The following is a 19,086-nucleotide window of genomic DNA, read 5'->3' on the forward strand; positions in this document are numbered from 1 at the left end:
GAGCCAGGCCAGGTGCTGGCCCCAGCCTCCCCTACCCTACCCAGGGTAACTTACCCGTGCCAGAGTACACGTACACGGGCATTCCCTGGGGACAAATAGCAGCAGCACAACTATATGCCCCTGCTATTTGTCCCCAAGGAAACTCAGGTGTGCACTTTTCTGGACATGCCCCATGAGGGCTAAGGCACTGCTTTGGAGTTTTTAGACACCTGCCCTGCAGGGTTTAACTATGAAGGAAGGTGTTCATTATTGGGTCTATACCAGGGGGATGTATTCAGGAGCCCCCATGTGTCAGTCACTGTGATTAGTCACTGTCAGACACATCTGAGTTTGAAAAGCTACTGGCATCCAAATATTGGGTCTGGTTATCACAGTCTAGTGCCTGTCCATAAGAGGGGCTCAGTCAGGGCTAACACAGGCCTCAATTTCATTGCTGCACCAAGAAGCACTTCTCCCCTTCTTTTGCAATTCCCACTCTGTTCTAGCTGTATGCAAATACCATTCTAATATGAACTGTGTGTCCAGATAAGCGTGGCCGTGCGGTATGTGGCACTGTAGATGCATGTGTGGCGCCAAACGGTGCACATTCATATGTTCTCCGTGCTGTAAAGTAGCAATGTGGGGACAGTGCTGGCCCCAGTCCCCCCTTCCCCACTCAGGGTAACCTGCCGTGTACCAGGGCACATGGCACAGGCATTCCCCAGGGACAAGTAGCAGCGGCACAAGGCGTGCCCGTTACTTGACCCCAGAGAAACAAACATCCATACTCATGTGAATGCAGCCTGTGAGGCCATCACTAGGACATCATGATTCTTACCCAGTAGGGGCCTTGTAAATAAGAGTCAGAACTTTAAGTTAGACTGCAGACTGGACAGGGTGCCAGAGTAGAGCGGGAAGGTTTGCTTTGTTATTGCAGGTTACTGTATACAATATTCATGAAAGCAAGTGTCTAGGGGGACTGGCTGGCACTGGACATAGTACAACTTGTACTGAGCAAGCTTCCCCTGCAACACGTCCCTTGGCATGCCTAAGCCCTGACCTATAGTGCTTTGACAATTATAGTGACAGTTCTGGGCCAGCAGCATTTATTGGTTTGTGGAGGAAGAAACAAAGATGTGATATCCTTGTTTGGTCACGTGGATTATTTATTGGTTTGTTGAACTCTGTCTTTCTGGACACAAAAGAAGCTTGAGGGCATTGAGCTCTGAACAACAAATATTTGCCTTGTCAAATATGTTTGAAGTCAAAAGATGCCATCTCCTGCCAGCTGTGCCCCTGGGATGCAATCTTAGTCTCTCTGAAAAAGCTGACAAACAAGAAAGAATTTATCCATTCCAGGTAAACCAGGTGAAAACACACACAGACATCTTGCAGGAAAGTGCTAATACCTCAAGAAGGGTATTGAGCTGAACACATACTTTTTGTGATGCAAGTAGGAGAAGCTACTACAAGAACTTTTAAGTTCCCATTGTATTTGATTTCATAGATTTCATAGACATTAGGGCTGGAAGGGACCTCGGGAGATCATCGAGTCCAGCCCCCTGCCCAAAGGGCAGGAAGTCAGCTGGGATCATAGGATCCCAGCAAGATAAGCATCCTGGTTTCTGCCTACCTTTTACCTTTGGAGCACAATACCGTTCATGGGACAGTAGCTCCTGTTTTTCCCAGAAAGGCTGCCAGAATAACAAGTGTTAATGAAAAGAGCACCAGCTCGCTCAGCCTTTTGCCTGCTCTAGCACAGAATGATCCTCTGAACTAATGGTTTGTTCAATCTGCTTCTGAATATCTGTGCTGCTGTTGTTTCAGTGTTGTAGCCCAGGGGTGTCTAAAAAGAGCCCATGCGCTGGATCTGGCCTGTAGAGCCCTGTATCTGGTCTGTGTGTTGGTGCATGGAGCTGGTGCAGTATGTAGGCTGGACCCAGAACTACATGTGCTGCAAAGGGGGTTAGTCCAGGGCATGAGCTATATGTGGTGCCTGCACTAGATGGGACCTGCATGTTGGCTCTGGGACTGGTCTATATTGGACTGTGCTGGAGCCAGCACTCAGGGCCAGTCCAGCATGGTGCCTGATACAGCAAACACCTCATGCACCATGTGCAAACTGAGCCCTGGAGCAGGACTGTGCATAGGCATAGGGCTGGACTCGGGTGCCCGGCATGCAGCACAGGGAACCAGCACAGGGCATGCACTACATGCAGTGCCCTGTCAGACTGGCCCTACATACTAGCTCTGGTGCAGCCTGATCCTGCCCTCAGACTGGGACAGTGAACTTCATTTGGCCTGCCTGGCCAGTTGAGTTTGCTCATTGTAGCCCGTGGCATAGCTCATTGTAACAGGCTGACATAGTTACCTAATGCATCTCCATGTTAGCAGGCTTTGACACCAGTGGCAAAGGGTTCAAGTGGGTATTTCTGACTTACTGCTGCATCTGGCTAGTTAAATCACTAGCCAGATGCTAGTGCTACAGGCTAGAGGCAGCGAAACCCATCAGAACAGAGGAGTGGGATATACAGGCCCGAAGGGGAAGGACTATAAGGGCAATGAAGCCTGGGGAGAAGACTCAGGCAATGGTTTCTTATAGGATCATTTGATATTGCCCCTTGTTCAATAATTTAGACCCTATACATTTTTTGACCCTGTAAGTATGTACCTTTGTGTAGCGTGGGCTACAGGGGCCTGTAGGGCTGGTACTCTTTTAGGGCTGGTACAACTTCTCCTGCTGTTGAACCACCTGCAAGCTGACATGGCCCCATGTCAAAGCCTGATGCTACTGTGTTCTGAGGAAACCCAAGCTGCATAGAGAATTGCATGTTAGCCTCATCTCATGTTCTTGTTTTTAGGGTGGGTTTTTCCTAGGCTCAAGCAAATTCAGATATGGCATAAAGCTTTTCTGCCCTTTGTTCTTGCTGCCTTTACCCCCTGAAATTCTTTATCTTTAATATGGGGTCTGCAACAATACAAACGCCTCAGAACGGAGATATAAAAATCTGTCTTTTGGACCAGTTCCGACGTGACTTGGCCTCACAGACATGGCAGCTCTACAGCCAAATAGATGAATCATCTCCTTTATCCAACCAGTTGGAAGTAACCCTCTCTCTCAGCTTTTCTGGCACAGTCCTGGACTTAAAGGCCCTACTGCAATCTTGCTGAGAAACTCCAGAAAGAGTTTTGTCCCAAATTCGTAAAATTAGTCACAGATTGGTGCCAGAGAACATTCTCCTATGCCTACTAAGATAATGCAGTGTGATGCTGTCTGGCATCATAATTAGTTCAGGCCCAGTGCTTCACAAATCTCTGCCTCCCAGCGGAGCAAATTAACTAGTCCACAGCACTGCACTAAGACAGCTACACTAACTGGCCTCAGAAGGGGTGTTGCCTTCCCTTCGGTTCCAGAGGCTATGCAGCAACTGGGGCTGTGTCCTGGTTTTTGCTTCCCAAAGACTGGTTACATTATGCCAGCAGGCACCAGGTCCCATGTGTGTTATTTTCAAAAGACCAAGGAGTTAAGCTTATAACATAAAGCTTTTTTATTCAGAGAGCAGTACCCTGCCTACAGTTCTGCTGTTCCCTCCTGCATTCCCCCGCAACTGTAACAACTTATACATTACATTCTTAAAGGTACCCACATATCTTCCCCCTTTACATGTAAGGTATCTCCATGTAATACAGCTACTCCTCACTTAACATTGTAGTTGTGTTTGTGAAAAATGTGACTTTAAACAAAAAGATGCTAAGCAAATCCAATTTCCCCATAAGATTTAGTGTAAACGGGGTGGGGGTGTAGGTTCCAGGGAATTTTTTTTTGCCACACAAAAGACATATGTATATAGGTATATATATATGTGTATATATATAGTATACATTTTAAATAATTTTAAACAAACTGCTGCTTGTTTTTTTTCAGTGGGCTCAGGTGGGAGAGGGAGAGGGTCGCCCCTCTCCCTTCCTTGCCAGAGCCCGCTTAAAAAAACTGGGTATTAGTGATGGAGTGCAGCCTGTTCTTCCTCCTCAGCATAGACAGGGCTGAGCTGCTGAGGTCAAAACATCTACAGGGCCCTGGGTTGAAGCTGAAGGAAAGGGGTGATGTGTGTGTTGCAGGGGGAGGGGGAAAGGGGAAGGGGCAGGAGCAACCAGGGCGCAGCCCAGGTGCAGACCCCAGGGGAGGAAGTGGGGGAAGACATGAAAAAATAGAAGCAGCCAGTGAAAGTGCCCTGCATGTTGCTGCCATCCAGGGTGATCAGTCATTACATTGTGTCTTTTTGAGGGGTTATTGTTATTCTGCTGGGTCTGTGCCAGCAAAAGATAGTAAATAAGGATCCCAATGCTCCTGGCTGAGGAAAGAGGCATCTGTTTGCAAGGAGTTTGGCTGCTGAGGTCCCTTCCAACCCTCAGATTCTCTGTGGGGTCTTTAAAATGGCCAGAGTTGGGGTCCCAGTAAATCCCCAGAGTTCTCAGTCATTACATTCGAGACTCCAAGTACATTGAGAGTGAGAGTGGGGCAGGAAAGGGACTGCTGGCTCAGATGGTTCCTTGGTAGCATTGGGTCCCACAGCCTTTCAGAACGTGTGCCCCTCTCTGGAGCTTTCTACGTGGCTGTGTGCTAGTGCGTTCTGGACTCAGCTCGGTGGGCTGTCTATAGGGATGGTATGCAGGGGAATTGGGACACGCTGATCTCTGAGGGCAGGGACTCCTTTCCACTCTTCTAGCTGGAGCTGTGAGCTTCTTTGAAGTGCCCAGTTAGAGTTGGCACAGGGCTGTTTCCATCCTCATCAGCTTTCAGGTGACTTGGCTATGGGAAAGCAGCTGTCCTTTCCTCATCGTTTCCCACAATGGAAAGGTGATAGCTCCACGTGGAGAAGCTCATGTTTTAGTGTGTTGAAGGCAGACATATCAGAGGGTCTGGGGTAGCAGAACAACTGCGTTTGTGTTTGCCTGCCTACAGTCACACTTGCACACACGGGGTATGTCCAAATAAGTGCGTGCATGCATTTCCCCAGGGACAAATAGCAGCAGCATATAGTTGTGTCACTGCTGCTTGTCCCTGGGGAATACCTATGCCCACACACTCTGGTGTGAAGCAAGCTGCCCCAGGTGGGGGTAGGGGAGGCTGGGGCCTGAACCTGGCTCGCCCCAGCAGCCTTTCCTGGTGTCCTGGGTTTTCCCAGAGCTCCAGTGGTGGCAATCTGGATGTGCTGAGCCTGACTGGCAGCTGGAGTATGGCTCTGGCCAGCCAAGCTATGGTTTTGGGGAGTGCATGCTGCTGCCACATGCACCACCCGCTTTTTTCTGCCACAGCCTTTCTTGAAATGGGGATCTCCTGCATGTGGCGCATGTGGTTTGCAGCACTGCAGTGCCACAAACCGCATGTGTGCACTTGTCTAGACTTGCCCACACAGTCCCCATTCTACTTCATCCACAGAGAGGGCCCTGGACACCTGTGAACAGGCCAGAGGCTAGAAATTGGTGTCTCTTTCATCTTTTATACAGGAGAGTATAATCTCCCCCTGCCACCCCAGCAAATGCCTGATTTCCCAGTGGGTCTCCCTGAGGCAACTTTTGTCCCATATTCATCTGTTTCTGACTGGCACTGAAGGGAGCAGGGTTAAAATCATGGATTGTGTCTAGCAGGAATTGTTCCCTGGATTCATAACCAACCTTGAGCCCATCTGCTTATTTTCCTTGTTCAGGGTTGCAAATACTAAACCCAGCCTGGTCTCCCAACTGGAATGAGTGGAAGAACCTGAAGTGCTCAGTCTTGGAGGCATTTGAGTCTATCCAGGTAGACCTCAGGGGCGACGCATAGTGGGTGCACGTGCACCCCCTGAGAGTGGCGGTGCACCCCCTACTGGGGGTTATGCTAGTGGCATCTGTGGGTGGTCACTGACCCTTGGTCAGTGCTTGCTACCCGCCACCCTCCCTCTGCCAAACAGCACTGGTGGCATCTGCAGGAGCTTCCCCGCTTACTGTCACTGCTCCTGCTGTTGACCCAGCCTGGTGGGGGTGTGGGGAGGGAATTGAGCCTATCTGGCCCCAAGCCTGTCTGTCCTGCAACCACCACTGGAGGCACTGGACGAGGGAGATGGAGTGGACAGGTGGCCTGGGTTTCCATGGAAACCAGTCTGGGAATCCTGCGGGTAGGATGTGCTTGTCTGGGCATATGGGAAGAGGCTGTGGGCGGTGGGTGGGGAGCAGTGTCCAGGAGTAGGACCGGCGGCCAGGGCTGAGGCCAGGATCTTGGGGTGGTGCCAGCATGGGCCCAGGCCAGAGCTGTGATCCATTCCCTGCACATCTCTGCCCACAGAACCGGCATCCGTCATAGGATGTGTGGGGTGTGGGGAGAAAATTGTGTCTGCCTGAGGCCCCGCCCCTGCATTGCCCCAACACTGCACCTGGTTCATGCCATGGCTGCTCACAGCCTGGTAGTACGCGGTGGCCCCAACTAAGGGATTGCAACCAGCCCGACCTGGGAGGGGGTGGAACACATGCCTGTGACCTGGCCCCCAAAGCCCCAGTACTCGGGTGCACAGGCAGCCCCAAAACAGCATGGCTGTGGAGCAGTGAAGCCTAGCAGTGTAGGGCAGCCGAATCTGGTCATGATCTATTGGGGCTGCCTGTATTGCCAGGCAGCTGTGCCATGAACCAGGTGCAGTGTGGGGCAGTGCAGGGCTGGGGCAGAGCTGTGATGCGCTCCCTGAATGTCCCTGTGTTTCAGGCCATGGCTCCATGCTGTCACTGACCTGCAATCCCAGCCCCAGCGCCACCCACCCGCCCATTCCACTCCCAGATGCTACTCCCCACCCGCCTGCAGTCCCATCCCATCCACCTAGCTGAGTGTGCCGTGCCCATAGGGGTTCTGGGCCAGTCCATGGAGGTCTTGCTGGCCCAATGGTGGGTGTGAGATGGACAGGCTGGGGTGCCTGGGCAGCAGTGTCAGGTCTGGCAGCAGTGGGGCACACACCTGCTCCTGGGCAGCAGCAGTGGGAGCTGCCCGGAAACTGAGTCCAGCTGCCTCTGCCTTGCCACACAGTCCTGTGGACTGCAGCTCCTGACATGCCCAAGAGCCCTGTGTGGGAAAAGTGTGGACTGCACTAGGTGGCACCTCTGTGCCTGAGGGTGGCGGGACTGACCACATGTGCCAGAGCCCGGGCTGCCCCCACACCTGGGGTGGATGGGGCCGAGGGATGTGCCATGGGCCGTATAGAATCACACCACAGGCTGGATCCAGCCCATAGGCCACATTTTGCCCACTCCTTCTATAAAGTATTAAGTGAGCTTAACAACATCCCTTTTATTCCTTCTTCCTCTAGCTACAGAGAATTTGTATGGGGAAACCTCCATGTCTGATACTCTTTTAGATGGTAACAGATAATCTTTTGAGAGAAATGACAGAAATGTTAGTAGAGATGGGCTAACCATTATCATCCTTACACACAAAACAACACATACAGTGAAGGGGGAAAGAAAACAACAGCAAAGGAGGAAAATGCAGCTTCTGCTCTTGGTTTTGACTCTGGCTGGCAGCCTTGCAGTGTTAGGAACAGGACATGGTCTTGTCAGGCACCCAAAGACCAAACAAATGTGGACCAGCTTCTGGCTGCTTCAGACATGGCTACTCCATGCCTTTCCTGGTTACCAAAGAAACATTTAGTATTGCCAACCCCACTGTGCCAAAAACCCATGAGATGAACTCTTAAAAAATCAAGAGACTGGCATGTAAATCATGAGATGCTATTTTTGAAGTGTGTGTGTGTGTGTATGTGTGTGTGTGTGTGTGTGTGTGTGGTGGGGGGATTACTTGTGAAGGTGTATGTGTGGGGGAGGGGGGAGGGAGCTGTGGGTATGTGTGTGGGGTTTGGAGCCCAGGGAGCAAGGATCCCCGCATACCCTGTCAGGGTGTGAGGTCCTGTGGGTCAGGAGCAAGGAGCACCACCAGGGCTGGGGGGGCTGTGGCCTGGGAACGAGGAGCAGACACACAGACAGCACCCAGCTGGTAAGTGGAAGGGAAGGGGCACAGGGAGAGGGAAGGAGTGGGGAGGCAGATCAAGGCTTCCATGGTGAGGGAGGGAGTGGGGAAGGGGCAGGGGCAGAGGCAGGGGTGAATGGGGCCCTGGGGCTGAGGCAGGTCATCCAGAGGCACAGGGTAGGGGTGCGGCTCCCTGCACTGGTGTGCACCTCCGGAGGAGGCATGGGGAGCATATGCCCCCTGTAGGGCAGAGGTGGGCTGCCCACTGTGGGCTTGGGGCTCTGTACCCTGCTGCTTTTGCCCTGGAAGCTCAGCTGCACAATGCCAGTGTGCTTCCTGCTACTAGGTGGGCAGGGGATACGCTGTGCAGCCAGCGCACCCTGTGTCCCCTGCCCACCTGGCAGGCAGTTATGGTGCTGTGCGGCTTGCTGGGCAAAGGCAGCAAGCTGCAGAGCCCTGAGTCTGCAGTGGGCAGCCCACTTCTGCCCTGCAGAGGGCACATGTCCCCCATGCCTCCCCCGGAGGTGCGCACTGCTGCGGGGAGCCCCGCCCCCGCCCGAGCCTGCCCCAGCTCCAGGGCCGCATTCACCTCAGCCCCTGCCCCTGCCCCCAGGAGCTGCATGCTAGCCACATGGCACGTCCTGTGCCCACCCAGCGGGCAGCAGGCATACACGGTGTCACGTGGCTACCAGGGAAAGGCAGCAGGGCACAGAGCCCCAGCCCACAGAGTAGGCAACCTGCCTCTGCCCTGCACACAAATGAGGGGGGCATGTGCCCCCCATGCCTCCCTTGGGGGTGTGCGCTATGGCGAGGAGCTGCCCCCCAACCCTCCCCACACACTCTGGATGTTCTGCCTGCCACACGACCCACTCCAGCTGGGGCCCATTCACACCAGCCCCTGCCCCACTCCTTCCCTCACCATGGGGGGTTTGATCTGCACCCCTACCCCTTCCCTTTCCCCCAACCCCTTCCCCTTCACAGACTTGCCAGCTGAGCACTCACTACACATGCTGGAAGGAAAATCCTGAGATTTGAGGGTTGTATCCTGAGATCATGAGTTACAGTTAATTTGATTTGGAAATCAGGAGTCTTGTGGCTGTTTCATGAGGGTTGGCATTACTGTTTACTAAACGGAAAGCAAAAAGAGAGAGAGAGATAAATAAAAAGAAGAGATTTCATAGATTTCATAGACATTAGGGCTGGAAGGGACCTCAGGAGATCATCGAGTCCAGCCCCCTGCCCAAAGGGCAGGAAGTCAGCTGGAGTCATAGGATCCCAGCAAGATAAGCATCCAATTTACTCTTGAAGGTGTTCAATATAGGTGCTTGAACCACCTCCGCTGGCAGACTGTTCCAGACCTTGGGGGCTCGGACAGTAAAGAAATTCTTCCTTATGTCCAGCCTGAAATGGTCTTGCAGGAGTTTGTGACCGTTCGACCTCGTCATCCCTTGGGGCGCTCTGGTGAACAAACGTTCCCCCAGATCCTGGTGGTCATCCTTGATAAATTTATAGGTGCCCATCAGATCACCCCTGAGCCTACACTTTTCCAGGCTAAGGAGACCCATGGCTCTCAGCCTGTCATCGTAAGATCTGTTTTCCTGACCTCTGATCATGCATGTGGCTCTCCTCTGGACTCTCTCAAGCTTCTCCACATCCTTTTTGAATTGTGGAGCCCAAAACTGGATGCAGTACTCCAGCTGCGGCCTCACCAAGGCCAAGTACAAGGGGAGAATGACGTCCCGGGATCGGGGTAGGGAAGAAAAAGGAGAAGGTTGGGAGTGGCAGCAGTCTTACATTCCAGGTTTTTGGTAGGACTTAGCAGAAGCTAGTTAATGTGGTCGTGAGTTCTCCGTACCCTTTTTTTTTGCTCTATCTGGCCAGGACAACCATAGGCTCAGGAAAGGAAGGTGACAATGGGAGGGCAGCCACTATGATAAAAGCTTTTTTTCTCCTGTCCATTCATCTTCCTGACCATCATGTCAATGTAAGGGCTTCAGAAAAGGGTAATACATGCAGATAGCCCATGCTTGTATTACGGGGATAATTTTCAACACCCCAATTATGCAAGCTATTTCCAGTCCTATGCTTCTAAGTTGTGCCCTTCCCAGTAATTCTAATTCTGGTCTCCGTTGTCCTTCAGGGCACTATTTATTTCACTCTCCTCATTTAAAATTAACAGTGTAAATGGCCCATGAGGCACATCCAAGGAGAGGCAAGATTAAAAGAACACAGTTTCATTTTCTTTTGATCCCTCAAGGTGACAGGCGGGGTGGAATGGATTACTCCCTCGCCTCACCACTATTGCAATTTCTCCTCACAAGGTAGCATTTGCTTTTTAATTTTACATGAGAATGTGGTCCCTCCCTATTCCTAGATTTATTTGAGCACTACATGAAACTATTTAAAACCTGTGGGAGATGAACATAAAATACAATGGGATAGTTCTGAGACCTGCCTGGGTGTGCCATGAAGCAGCATGCTAATGCTTGACAGAAACAGAGCTGCTCTGGAAGTTAACATAAAGTCTTGCACAGGATAGATTTTAGCCTACACAATGTTTTGAGATGGTTCCAGATTCTGTAAGAAGCCTCCTTGATTTTGGGAAATGATATTGGGTTAAAAATAATAATGAAAAATATCCCCTTTTCTACTGTCAAACCTTTTCTTTTTTGACTTCTGCCTCTAAATCTGTTGTTCTATGTTGTACTTTCATAGCTATTTTTCCATCCATAACAGGTGAAGAAAAGAGTTACGAGGAAAAATAGAAAGGCAATTCAGTGCTTCTGAGTAAAACAAAAAATATTCTGTTTTCCTAATGTAGCCAGAGCAACCCAAATACACAGAAGAAAACTCAGTAAATGATTAATTCAGAATTTCCATCTATGGGTAAAGTAATTTTTGTATTGTCTATTGCCTGTCTCTGGTTTTCATGTAAAAAAAGGCAATGATGGGATGTGCTTGATTTGAAATGCAAAGTCATGACTTAGACTTTTGCCGTGTACTTGGAAGGATGGCCTAATTGCTTTTGTGTTTTTTTTGATGAGGGAGAAGAAACTGGCGGGGAGTTTCCCAAACTCCTTCAGTCCTCTGTGTGAGGAGAATGTGCGATTGGGATGAGGCCGGGAAGTTGACTGATTACTTTATAATGTAATAACTGTAATTATAGTGATTCTGTTTCTTTACCAAGATAAGTATCTAGATACCTAGAATGAAATCTTGTGCCTACCTGCAGGGCTCACATGCTTTTAGGAGGCAGGGGCATTTAATTAATACATAGTAGAGTCCAACTATTAGTCTTTGAGGGCTTTGCAACTTGGGGACACTCTGGAAAGTTAATCAGAATTTTTAAAGAGGCTTTTTTATGTGATGACCCAAACCACACCCAATGGATCCAGGCCATGCCAGGACAAGAAATGCAAAGCCTGCCAACACATCTCCATCACTTCCACAATTACCACACTCCATAACAGAACCATCACCATTCCTGGATCTTATACCTGCATCTCTAGAAATGTGACATATCTCATCCAGTGCACCAAACGCCCTGATGAAGTTATGCAGGAGAAACCAAACAACAACTGCACACCAGAATGAACGCACACTGAAAATCTATCAAAAACAAGAATACCCAAATACCTGTGGGGGGGATACTTCTTGCCAGTTATTGAACAGTCATTTTGTACTTGCTTATACAAGTATATGTGAGGACATGGCCAGTCTCCATTAAATGATCATATTGGTTGCTAGGGAGATAAAATGTTTTGGTCATTCATACTGAGTTGCCAAGTCATGCTCCAGAAGGATATTCCAACCACATATCCATGCGAGAACCACATTCTCCATGCTATTTTCTTCTTGGATAAGAGCCTACTTATGAGAGGTTGAACTGTATTCAGTGGATTGGCTGTATTGTAAGGGCAAGTTCACTTTGCAACCCTTTCCTCTGTAGGATCAACCCAGTATGTTATCAAGCACTGTGTGCTTGGTTCTACATCCTATTGGAGACTTTTCATTTGGGAACTGGTTGAGGGCTGCCCAGAGGCTCTTTAATCAGTGGAAGATGTGGTGTATCTCTGTTCTACCACAGCCCCTCCTCATCTTCTAACATGTCTACTCGTTATGTTAGAGCTGGGAGTGGTAGTAGGTGCAGAGGCAGCAGGATTGCCTTCCCCATTTGGAAACTTTGTCTTGGTGGGAGAATTCCACACTCGTTTTCTCTCATTAGTTTTAAGTCATAAAGGGGGCTCAGCAAACCTGATAATGTGGTCTGTGCTTTTAAAGGCTAGAAAGGACCACTGTGGTCACCTAATGCAAGCCAGAGACTGTCCCTTGAGGATTCATAGATTCATAGGGTTGGAAGAGACCTCAAGGGTCATCTAGTTCAGCCCCCAGCATGATTCCTGTATCGAGATCAATAATTATAGGAGTTTTCTTAGAAAGACATCCAGCCTTGGATAAAAGACTTTCTTCAACCCTTTCCAATTTTCAAAGCACAGACAACAAAACTATACCTAGTAATTCAGCAGTAGTTTCATCAGTGCAATATGCCAACTCCTGACTTTTGCTTAATGTTTTTCAGTTTATACATTTTAGAGTTACACTAGTCTTTACCGCTGCTGCTTTGCTGGAACTTCACAGCTGTCTAGGGTATAGTCTCCAGTCCTGTAAATATGGCATCCATTCTGTGCTTCTAGGGGTGTGGACACACATAACTGAACCACCTGAAAACATCACCAAGTGGGAACCGATTCACTTCACTTGAGTGTAGTACTGTGGTTCTGACACTAGGGATGGGAGTGAGCAAACAGCCCCAGGTCTTGTTGGGGGCAGGGGGAGTTGGGAGGCAGTGCTTGCATCTATGGTTTGGGGGTTCTAGGCATGGGTGACCTGTGGCTGGGGGAATTTTCACTTTTTTGGTTCCCCTTCCTCTCCTGAACGTGAGTTCCATGGCTTCACTAAATCTCAATAGCCTGCAAATGACCAAAGTCTTCAGTGTTCTTGCCAGACTTGGGGTGGGGAAGAGTGCTTGGGCCTATGCTTTTGGGTTCCTAGGGGTGGTGGGGAAGGGTCACAATGAGGGGGCATATTTGAGTAGGGGGTGAGGAAACAGCCGGTTTTTAGGAAGATGGCTTTTATTGAAAAGCAGTGCAAGGCAGCTCATTGATTTAAAAAAAAAAAAAGTACCAACAAAAGAGAAAAAAGGGTACAGCAGAGTTCTGGCTGCATACCAGAACACCAATTGTAGCAGTGTGTGTACTGGGGGGATGGAGGAGGAGAGCGTGATGCAATGTGGGATGCAGTAGGACTAACCAGACCTGTATCACAGAATGTTTGGCAGCCACAAGTAACATTGAGCCAGTCCACAGTGTACCAGTTTAAAAGAGTACGTGATAGTCCAAGTATACTTCTAAACTGTTCCAGGCAGCTTCAAACTGGTTTAACAGACACTTCAGCTAGGGACAGACATTCAGAAAGCCTAAGCCTGAATTGATTCAATCTTTGCAGGTTAGTCGAACCTGGCTAGATTCAATCACTTTGTAACTGCACAGACATCCCAGACATGCAGGCTCAAGCTAGAAGCTGGGAGGCAGCTCAGCAGCTCTCCCTTTCCTTGAATAGTACTGAGCTGGGATGGGGGAGGGAGGAGGTGTGTGGCCAAGCCCTGGCAGGATGCTCTGATGATTAGCCCAGCTGGGTATTGATAACATAGTGTTTATCACCCCATTAAGAAAACAACAGAAGGATATAACCTGTTGATTCTACCTGTTAGTTCAGCAGGGACCATAGCCAGCATGTGGTCTGCTAGCTAATATACAGATGCCTCTTGGCAAAGCAGAGGGGAGGGGGTAATTCCTGCTTAGCAGGGAGTGGTGAGGGGGAGGAGAGGAGCATAAAGCTCTTCTTAAGCAGCTTTGCCAAGGAATGACATTAAACTATCTGTTGATTAGCTCCAAAAAGCCCGTCTGCCTTGGTCATCTCCCACAGCACAGGCTGTAGCCAGCATGTGGTCTGCTAGTTAATGCTGAGGTGTCTGCATAAGGCAGAGGAGAGGGGGGGATAATCCCTACTTAGCAGGGAGAAGACAGGCAGATGCTACCATACCTGCTGAGCTGCAGCCAGGGAGCATAGGAGAGGGGCCAGCCCTGCTGTGAAGCAGAGAGCCCTGCCCAGCCCAGAGAGCATGCTGGGATGCTGAGGGTGTCTGGCTTATTTTAAACCAGCAAGAGGTCTGGGACAGATGTTGCACAAACAGGTTTGACCCAAACCAGTTAAGCATTCAACCAGGTTTATCTCAAACCAGTTTCAGCCATTTTCAAGCTGGTTTATGTGCACTGAACATCTGTTCTGTTACAGGTTTAAACTAGTTTCTGAACACTTAAACGGTTTATGTGTAATATCTGTCCCTTGTCTTGAGGTTTAAACTGTATTTAAACTGGTTTAAGTGCTCTGTGTGTCCATGATCTTGCTTTGGAGCAAGGTATTTTACAGAGTCTAGATAAATAAGTAATTCTGATTGCTTTGTAAAAATAATCTCCCTTTATCATTGGTTATAGGCCCGCTAGCATTCATTTAATCTGTGAATTTTACCTGCTGTGACTTCATTTTTAGTTTAAGATCATTAATAAAAACAAATTGAATAGCTCTTGGTTGAGAACTAATCCCTTAAAAACAGACCATAAATCATTTAGAACATTGGGTTTTTCATCCATGTGGACCACACTGGCAGCCAGTTAGGATCCTGAGGATGCTTCTGTCATGATGCTCTCTTCCATGGGCAGATGGCCCCATAATGGGGTAGCTTCAGTATCTGAACGGGTTCCATGAGTTGCTCCATGCAGTGCACATTTCTGCAATCAAATCTTAAAGGAACAAAGGACAAGGTAATTAGAGCCTAGTATCTGGATGAGAAAGGAAAGCTTATACTCATCTCACTGGGCACAGATGGAGAAAAAAGTGCTCCTGGCCACCTGATACCTGAGCAACTAGGAGTTAAGCAGGGCTTTAACAAAAATGGCTGAGTCACGCACCTCTCTCATGAATGGCAGTCACACTCTAGCACTTGTGGGGTAATATCCTTTTTGTCAGCTCTGCCAGCTGCTTCCTATGCCCCAGCAATGTTATATCATTAATTCAGTCAGTTGCCTTCATGTTAGACTGAGACAGTGGGTTATTTGTTCCACTGTACTGGCTGGCTCAGGTATGGCAGGGATGGAGAGCTGGGACCCTTGTTCCCTCACTAACCTTAGCAGCCTCATAATACACATTAAAAGCCAGGAGTAACAAAAAAGACTCCACATAATGGAGCCCCTGGGACTCTTAGCAATATAGGAGTGGAGCCATTCAAGTGAGTCCGTCCACCCCTGTGGGGTCTCTGTGATTAATGGTGTGCATCATCCTAGACAGATGGTGAGGGGGCAGGTTTTTACCACTGGGCACATCCTATGCGACCAGACTGAAGCTGAACACAGACATATGCTTCTTGTAACACAGCAGAAAGCCCCTTTCAGGGCAGGTGCAGTCCAGCACTTCTGTTAAAGGGTGAAAAAGCCAATTAAAACCCAGGCTGTAGTCCCACGGGAAGCATGTAATTGATAGCAAGGCCTGCTCTGTAGGGGAGCAGGGTAAGTAGGTCCCACTGCACTCCAGTGAGAATGATAATACACATTTTATAACAAAAGGGCTGCTTATGGAGCTGGGTAAGTTGCATGAGATGGGGTGATGGGAAAGAAAATTATTCCAGGCTTGGGAGTTGACTGTGATCATCATGTTGTGGGGCCCAGAACAGGGGCTTCTATGGAAGGTGCTTGTGAAAGCAAGGGAGGCAATGGTGGAAATACGGTATCTATGGGACTAGCTAGATTAGGTAAGGAAGAAAAATGACTTTTACCATTGTATCAGTGGTGGTTTGGCTTGGTAGGAACCACTGAATGCTGTGGGCTGAGTGGGCCAGAATGCCTCCCATTTTGTGTTGGACCTTCCTTAACCTGGCACGGAGTGACTGCTTTCTCTGCCTGGAAAATGCAAGTACTACTACCTCCCACCTGCTAGAAGACCACCCCTAAGAGGGAACCTGGGCTGATAATGGGGATAACAAGGGCTGTTTGGGAGGCAAACACTGACTACTCTTCTTCTTTCCTGGGGTGGGGCTGTGCCTGGGTGGGAGCTGACACAAAGGTGGAGACACACTTTGTGTTAACTCACCAGGGGAAGAGTGACTCACTTTGTTGTTGAATGATGTCCTAAAGTCCTACATCACACAAGTGGAACAACACCTTTTTCCCCACAATATAAATCTATGCCCTGTGCTGTAATATAGGGAAGGCAAATAAAGCTGTTAACTCTTAGCTATTTAATTCAGACTTTCCCCTAATTACAAACCCTGTTTGGTGTAACTCAACTCACTGGACAGAAAAAGCCAGATGGAAAGGAACCAGCTCCCTTTGCCAACAAGAACAAACACAAAAGGGCTTTTGGATACATGGTTGGCTCAGAGTGTGATGGAGCAATACAGGTTTACCTAAAGGCAAGTGATACCAGCTTTGATTGTTCTATCTCAAGGAGCTTTACAGTGGACACTAGGGGGCACTGGCACTGGCATGTTGCCTCAGAGTGGGTTGCAGTTGCTGAATGAGCAGGCTTCTTAGTGGTTATACATGTCACCTGCTGCTGTGTGATCTTCATGTAGCTCTAGGCTCTCCTGTGCAAATGTGTGCTGGACCATACTGGCTTAAAGGCACTGAGGTTAGCACAGAATAGCCCACAGATGATCCATATGCCATGCACCATTGTACTCTTTCACCAGGAGGCAAGATTGTTCTCAATAAATGTTGACGAAGCACTGAGGTCTTAGGTCTATGGACCACGGTCCTGCCAAGGCTCAAATCTGTTCCTGCTGAAATACAGAGGCACAACTTGGACTTGCTAGCAAATGTTAACCTTTTGTTATTTGAAAATTAAACGAAATATCACAAGAATACAGCCATGAGATACTGAATGCAACCGGGGGTAGGGAGCACATGATCCTATCTTCTCTTTTATTTCTTTTTGAATCTAACAACATTTTGGTGCTTGATTGTTGAGAAATGCAATGAAATTAATACCTCCTTGTCCCCAGACTGCCAACTATTGGTGTAGCCAACTTCTTGTGATTTCACCTGTGTAACTTGAGATTTTTCTAAGAGCTCCAGCTCCTGGAGGAGTATGATTGTAAACAGCAATTCCAGCTTTTAATTCTTAAAACAATTACCAGACCTTGTGATTACAGAAATCTTGAAAACAACCAACACTTGACTGGAGTCATCATCAGGGGTGATTCTGCCCTAAATAGGGGGTTGACTACAGGATCTCCTGGGGTCCCTTCCAGCCCTACTTTTCTATGACTTAAGGACACCTTCATGACTCAGAGAATAGAGGGGAAATGAAACATCAGATGTAGTAGACTTTTTAAACCATTCTTATTATATCACTCAGATGTGATGGCATTGCAAAAGTCTCTTCAGACTGCAAATGTTTCCACAGTGAGAAACAAAAGAATGCCAAGTCCCTGCATTAGGGGTGGGGAGTTAAGTATATTTATTTGGAGATTTTCAAAATTTATGGGATTTAGGGGCACAGGTCAGTAGAACTTGTCCTAAATCCTGGAGGAGCTTTTCAAAATCTCTCCTATAAAGGCTGCATTTGTGGGCTGTCTCTCACTTGTCCCCCATCCTGCTACTTTCTGTAATCCTGAAATTCCTTCTGCCACAGCCCAGTTTATGTTTTGGTCCAATGCTCCTGCTATTTCCCCCTGTTGTGTTTCTGCTTTTTGAGCTCCTAGAAGGAGCTCACACTTGGAATAAATACTAAAGGGAGGCTCTTGGCCGGGCCTCAGCAGGCCCCCACACACTCTTCAGGCGGTCATGTGATGGAACATCCTCCTGGCAAATGAGAAGCACATGTGTCCAAGCTGCCGCACTCCTCTGCTTGGGCCGCTCTCCCCAACATCACAGGGTCCTCGGGAAGAGAGGGCTGGAAGCTGCTAGTGGATCTTGCCTCCCTGCCTGTGGTCAGATGCAGCCCCCTACTTGGGGCCAGGAGGGAATGCTACCCCATGCACAGCTGGTCTGGACTTGGCATGGCCATCATACAGGGCAGTCCGCTTGTCCTCTGCCCTGGACTGATACGAAACTGTAACACCTTTATGTCCTCTATTTTTCTCTGGAAGGTGTCAGGGGTGAGGGTGGCTTTGCTACGAGGGGTCAGGCGAGGAGCTGTGCAGACAGAACACGTGACCTTTGGAGGCCTCCCCAGACTCGGCTGAGACACAGCGCGCTCTGAGCAACCCAAGCGCCACGCCGCCCAGCCCTGCTGTCCCGCGAGGGGGCGGGGCTTATCGCACCCACGTGACGCCCCGAGCACATGGCCTGAGGGCACAGAATGAGGGCAAGGCCTTCACCGCCCTCAGTGCGCACGCGCGGCTTCTCCGGCGCATGCCCAGAATAGGGAGTTTAAAAAAAAAAAAAAAAAAAAAGGCGGGTGGCAGGCCAGCTGCCGCGTGTCCCGCCCGCCGCGCCCCGCCCCCCCGGCATGCCTGGCCCTGCCGCCGCCGCTGCCTGAGCTGCTGCTGCTGCTGCGGCGGTACCGGCGCCAATGCGCGGTCGCAGGCGGGGGCCGCGGGCTCGGGCTGCCCCGAACAAAGAGCGGGGCGGGGCCGGGGGGCCCGGGGCGCCGGCGATGGAAGATGGCCGGGAGCGCCGCTGCGGTAAGCGCGCTGCGCCCGTCCCGTGCTGTCCTGTGCTATCCTGTCGCGGGCCGGGCCGGGCCGGGCCCCTCCCGCAGGAAGCGTGGGGCTGCCGCCGGGCCCCGCTGCAAGCGAGCGCGCGCGGCCCCGGCCTGGCCTCGGGCTGTCGCGTCTGCCCTGCCCTGCCCTGCCCAGGGCTGTGAGGGGAGAAGGGCAGGCCCCCTGCCCGCGGCTCCGTGCGAGGCGGTGAGCGCCCAAGGCACTTCGGAGGTGTTGAAGTGGGCGCTGCTTAGCGGAGCGGCGCCGGGCGCCTGCCGGTCCTTGTCCTGCGGCGCTGTGAAGCCCGCCAAGGAGAGCTGTGAGCCCCCGTGGGGGTGGGGGCTGCAGGGGGCACGTCACTGAC

At 50.0% G+C, this 19,086-nt stretch overlaps 1 protein-coding gene across 3 annotated transcripts in view; it reads left to right on the top strand.

The window, feature by feature from the left end:
* Positions 1-18,474: 18,474 nt before the first annotated feature.
* Positions 18,475-19,086, top strand: part of PSD3 (pleckstrin and Sec7 domain containing 3) — a 175,650-nt gene continuing 175,038 nt past the window's right edge. For all 3 annotated transcript variants that reach the window (XM_090038925.1, XM_090038926.1, XM_090038927.1), the window contains exon 1: positions 18,475-18,704. In XM_090038925.1, coding sequence (XP_089895051.1) covers positions 18,684-18,704 — 21 coding nt within the window. In that variant the 5' untranslated portion in view covers positions 18,475-18,683. The remainder of the gene's footprint in view (positions 18,705-19,086) is intronic.

The sequence above is a fragment of the Crocodylus siamensis genome, chromosome 3, assembly GCF_052110815.1.
Source record: "Crocodylus siamensis isolate JL-2025a chromosome 3, ASM5211081v1, whole genome shotgun sequence".
Lineage (NCBI taxonomy): Eukaryota > Metazoa > Chordata > Crocodylia > Crocodylidae > Crocodylus > Crocodylus siamensis.